This window comes from Thermobia domestica, chromosome 7, assembly GCF_964235325.1.
Source record: "Thermobia domestica chromosome 7, izTheDome1.hap1.1, whole genome shotgun sequence".
Classification (NCBI taxonomy): domain Eukaryota; kingdom Metazoa; phylum Arthropoda; class Insecta; order Zygentoma; family Lepismatidae; genus Thermobia; species Thermobia domestica.
Window position 1 is genome coordinate 221,981,250 of NC_137460.1, and position 6,176 is coordinate 221,987,425.

Here is a 6,176-nt window from a genome sequence, read left to right on the forward strand (position 1 = left end):
ATATTCTGCTTGCAGACCGGCCGATTTCGCTTATTTAGACATTACTTTAACTAAAAAACATTGTCTCCAAAAATCCGCAAGGGGGGGGGGAGGATTTCAGTATCTGGCCCATGGTCTATTAGAATTAGATACAGAATATAAGATTGAGAATATGGAAAATATTAAAACTAAGTTTGGAAAAACATTTTAGTTGAATGTGAAGAGTTTAAGTTCTTTCTTCCACCTAGATTTATAAAACACTTAAGAGATGATTGATGAAATTGTTAAAGATGGATTAAAAATCAAATATACTGGTTTAAAAGATAATTATCTAACTGTTGAGTTCTGTATGTAACAAAATTGATGCAAATAAAAACAATCTTATAAAAAAGTGAGCTGTTAGTATGGAGCCTCAGAAGAAATTTATTCTTACTAATTCATTCAATGTGATTGTGAAAGATGTACAAGATCAAACGCAAGTAGTATTTGAAATCAATGGATGTTTATTCAGTTTGAACTATGATCAATGGACTGAGTTTAAGAAATCATTATTTTCAATAGAGAATGAAGTTAGCAGATTTCACTATCAATATACTATTTTGTAACTATTATGTAATTATGTAGAATTTAGTTAACTTTTATGGTAAAATCATAAAAGTGCTTTTGTAATTTTATTTTACTAGATTTAGTGATTTTTTTGTTTTTGTAACTAGATTTAATGATTTTTTATAACCAAATTTAACGATTTTTGAAGTCAAAACCGGTTATAACCAGATTTTTGTAACCAGATTTAGTGATTTTTTGTTTTGTAACTAGATTTAGTGATTTTTTGTTTTTGTAACTAGATTTAGTGATAGAATGCATTAGAAGTTATTATGAGTAAGATAGAAGTTATTTGAGATGTGATAGAAGTTATTTGGGATAGGAAGTGCGCTAGAAATTATTAGGGGTAAATTAGAAGTTATTAGAGATGATAGGGTGATATATAGTTAAAATGGGCTAATAATAAATTTGTCTGCAGAAGCCCCATTCCCTATCTACTTACATAAAACCAGAATAACCATTTAAATTGGGGATAAAATACGTACACGTCATTCAACAAGTAATTTTCTCTCCTATTAATATAATAATAATAATAATAGTAATTTGTTTATGCCCTTCAACTTAGAATCAATCTCACATAAAGCACTACATCAGCCCTGATTGAACATTATTTTGAAAATTCTCACATAAATAGATAAAATAAACAATTGGAACTTAACACTTCAAGAGTTCAAAATATGTCCTTGTTTTCGTTTTCCTCAGTTTCTGAGGACGATTGATCTATCTCGATGACAACATGATCTTTGTCTCCATCAAAAATATTTTGCAAGACACGATAACTTTGTTCAATGTCCTGGGAAAACATTATTATTATTATTATTAGACAGGCCATCTGTCTATAATGAGTATTTAAAACTTTTTTTCTTAAAAAAAAGAAATGATTAAAAAGCATTCTCTTAAGTACCTAAATCTTCATATAAATTAATGTATGCAGGTTAATATCTGAGTAATAAAGCTATCATTATTAATTTCCTGTGTATAGTATCCTAATTTGTAGTTTGTCCAGTTTTTATACACGTGAAGAATCCCATTAGAAAGAAACTGATCAATTACATATTGACCTGTATAACTATATCTTAAAGTTAGAAATAATATACTTACAAGCAGAGCAGATCAACAGACAGAATCTTTATTAAGCCTATTACTAATATTACATATTATTATTAGCAATAATAATAACGACAAATAAATTCCTGGCGCAACAGCCTTTAGAAGGCCTGGTCTTATGGCACTCATTTCTGTGGGGTAATGTGTTTAGAGGTCTGCACGGGCTCGGGCTACTATGATTACCGTAATGGGGTTAGCCATACTGAGAGCTTTATACAGTTCTACCTGAGTTGGAGCGGCAACGCCGAAACCTAGTTACAATGAAGGATTTATAGTAGGGACAAGTAAACCCTTATATCTTGACCTTCGAGGAAAAAATTGGTTATGTTTTGTCGCAATGTATACATCAAGACATTTGAATATTTGACTTTTAATGTAAATGTACTTCTCATATTTTATATTTGTTTAGAACTGGATAACTTATTTACATCCAACTGGATTTGTTGTTACTTGAATAAACCTTGAATCATTCAGCACTGGGGAACAAATTTTGTGTTCATTGCGAGAAAAATCAACTGCTCAGCATGAAATCCAGTAAGAGCAATTTGGTTGTCTGTTACAACATTTCCTCCACTACTGAAAACACGCTCAGATGGAACGCTGCTACCTAGTACACACAAATATTTTTTAGCGAATTTGCTCAAGTGTGGCAGAACTGACTGGTGATTACGCCACCAAAGAAGATGATCGTCATTCATACAGGGCTGTGGCATTTTTAAATAGTGATCAATCTCTTCTGCAATTTCATCCTTAGGAGTTTTCCGATACTGGTGTTCCTTCTTTCTTTTGGCAAACACTGCCTCAAATCTAGACAGTTGTTTCTCTGAACGCTTTTCACATGTCGGAAGTACCTCCATGGTGTTTGATTCATAGGCTGATGAATCTGGAGAAAGCTCGTCAATTATTTCTGGTCTCACCGAAGACATTTCGTTTTCATTCAGGTACGTTTCTCCGAAACGGACGTCCAAAAACGTGCTCATTTGCAGCAGTTTACATGGAGGTTTCAAATCTTCAGGTTCATTTTCACTTACATCACTGTACCTTTTCTTCAGAGCGGAAAGGACATGTTGCTAGAGTTCTGGTTTAAATTGATCCTCAGCTGTTGGTGTTGCATCCAATTCGATGCCAGGTGGACTTCTATTTTCATCAGCTGAGCCACCAGACACTTCCGCATCGTCAGATTCTTCAATTATAGAAAGAAGTGGAAGGATTGCACTTCCTGTGACATATGAATCTCCACCCATGAGCTGAGAGATTTTCTCCAATGGTTTCAGAAGTGCTATAACTTTCTTTAGCAGTTTCAGCTCTGAGGGATCAAGCAGCATATCACTGTATTTGTCCTTATAATATGAACTGAAGAGCTCCACTAACCCACTGTACAGAGTGGACCACCAACGAGTAGGTACAGCTGCTGAAAGTAGTCTTGGTTGTTCGCTCAAACTTTCCATGACATTTTTGAAATCTCTTCTCAGTTTGGAAGATAATGAAAGTGTTGTCTGTACCTTCTTACACTTAATGATCACACTAGATAGTGGTTCCTCTTTCAAGATCTTTTCAATTCCTATTTGAAGTGTGTGACCGAAACAGCTAATGTGGTTAAATTTCATTAACTTCATTGCTGAAAGAATATTACCTGCGTTGTCTGTGGTAAAGGCAACAACAGATGCTGTAGCTATCCCCCAGTCATCGAGTGCACTTAATAGTGCATCCTTTAAGTTTACTGCCGTGTGATCAGTATCAAGGAGTGAACAATTAAGGCACACACTTAGTAGTTCCCAGTTGTCACTGACAAAGTGTGAAGTCAATGAGATGAAAGGATTTTTCGCAGCAGAGGTCCATGTGTCAGTGGTTAAAACTACTGACTTCGCTTCTTTCATTAATTTTGTTACGTGATTTTTTGTTTCTTCATAAAGTCTTGGAATGTAAGTATCTGTCATAGATCGTCGCCCTGGACATTCAAAACCATGTTGTGGACATTTTACCATGTAACGAAAACCTGGCTTAACCACAGTACTATATGGTTACATTTCTGTAACAATGAAATAGGCCACGCTCCGTGTACACCTCTCCTGTGTTCTTGAGTCCAGTGGTCGGTAATGTTGAAGTGTACGTTGTTTTAACTGTGGAAATGAACTCCTATCCTCTGCCCTATGCATTTGATTGACAGTTGATTGATGAGAACCAGAAGAACAAGACGATGAATTTTTCTGCAAACAAAACACGAAAATAATTAATTTTGCGACATGCATGTTTAAATCTGCATATATCTTTCATAAAACATTATATTTAGGCTGGAATTTGGGTAGGAGGAGGGGATTCGGAAATGTTACTTGTAATTCCACTACATTAAAGTACCCCGCAAGAGAATTCGGTTAAAAATGAGAAATGATATCGTGAAACCGTTATTATGCCCAAATTATAGGGGGATTCTGGCCACATTTAATTCCTTCTATTTCTCCAGGTTTGCAATGGTTTGGCTGTCCCCTGGCTGTTTAGCTGTGGGTAATGTTTTTAGGAAAAAATAAAATTGGTGTTTAGCTTAAATTTGGAATAATGGGCATTCGAATTTGCCGTTCATTTCCATCAAATTCGAAATTTTACGAACTGCTTATGCAACAGAATGAAGTCAAATGGTATCAATGATGGGACAAGGGACAAACATTATGACGAGTTACGGTCGTCGTCCGCCACCTTCGTGGCGACCATATTGGATTCAACGTTATTTCAAATAAGAACATTGTCATGTAATATATCAAATGACACCCTCTTTTAATGAAAAATCGAATAGAGCAGTTCGTTTTATGATAACTGTAATTTGTTTCACTTACTAACCATGTTATGGTACGTTAAGGTAGCTGAAACACAATTATAGCAATTTGTAAAGTGAACTGCACCATTCTATTTCTCGTTAAAAGAGGGTGTCATATGATATATCACATGGCAATGTTCTTAATTGAAATAACGTTGAATCAAATATGTTCGCCACAAAGATGGCAGATGACGATCATAACGTCATAATGTTTCTCCCTTGTCCCATCATTGATAGTATTTGATTTCATTCTGTCGCATAAGCAGTTTGTAAAATATTCAGCCCTGTCCCGACTTACACTAATACTTTGTACTTCGAATTTTATGGAAATGAACGGCAAATTCAAATGACAATTACTCCAAATTTAAGCTAAACACCAAATTTATTTTTTCTTTAAAACTTTTCTCACAGCCAAACCACAGCAAAGCAGCAGAAATCGAAGGAACGTATAATGTGGCTAGGTACCCCCTATAATTTGGGCATAATAACGCTTCACTACTTTACTCTTCGTTTTTGACCGAATTCTTCTGCGGGGTCCTTTTGGAGTGGAGGAAAGTGATAACATGTAACAAATTATTGTCTAGAATCTGATCTGCAAATAGTCTTATATATTATTTTCAAGACATCAGCAAGCATCACCTACTGATCAACACTATTCTAACCAAAACAATGAAAACCACATGTGTGCCAATGTACAAGTCTATCAATTTAAATACAAAGTCAAAAAGTTATACTGATCTTGTAGCTACTGGCTGTGTTACTCGATGGAAATCAGACTATAAATTAATATTTCGACTATTCCCAGCATGAAAATGAAATGGAATATTATCCATTCTCTATTTTACTACTGCTGCTGTCACATAACGTTTCGAGGGAGCACTATTTCTCTCGCCTTTAGGTGGTCTTTTTAGTTTTCATTTTTTTTTGGGCTAACTTCCGCCGGTGACAGGAAACTAATAGGGGAGGAGCCAGAGGGCCTCCATATGCACCAACACCCTCTGATCTTTTGGGACATAAATTTCTATATTACCTACAGTTCAAGGAAAATTTGTAACCATGTTCCCAAAAAATAAAACTGATGCTACTATAAAATCGCGGTCCTTTCTTTGTTAACCAACAGTGATTTTACGAAAAGCGTATACCTTTACGTTGAGGGTCCTAGAAAGTCCCTTAATTATGACAGTGTCATGAAAAATACCTACCTCGTTGGAAAGCTTTTTAATTTGAAACCCTCTTCTTAAAGAAATCAAACTCATGAAAACGAACATAGTTTTGCTTGCAAGTAATTGGAAAACAGCAAATGCAGATAAAAGTAAGTAAAATGTCAATAAACAAACAAATAAATAAAAGTACTCAATAAATAACTCCATAAATAAACGAATGAAATAATATATATATATATATATATATATATATATATATATATATATATATATATATTGCAGAATACCAGAAAAGTTATGAAACGTAACAAGATTTACTTCAGATGGTTCTGCCAATTCTATTTAAGGTTCGTTCGTATTATCCGTTTTAATGTACATTATCCGTGTGCTTTCCATTAATATCTGGAGGTATTCCGGAGCTACACCATGCATACCTTTGTCCTGTATTAAACGATTTGACAGGAATGAAACATCATAGATATCTGAACACCGCAGGCAATTCATTGCTGGTTAAC

General features: G+C 34.6%; 1 protein-coding gene across 1 annotated transcript; it reads right to left on the reverse strand.

The window, feature by feature from the left end:
- Positions 1 to 2,759: 2,759 nt before the first annotated feature.
- LOC145689569 (E3 SUMO-protein ligase ZBED1-like) lies at positions 2,760 to 3,674 on the reverse strand. The gene has a single exon (XM_081763748.1). It carries the CDS (start codon positions 3,672 to 3,674, stop codon positions 2,760 to 2,762), a length of 915 nt encoding a protein of 304 aa, XP_081619874.1.
- Positions 3,675 to 6,176: the final 2,502 nt, after the last annotated feature.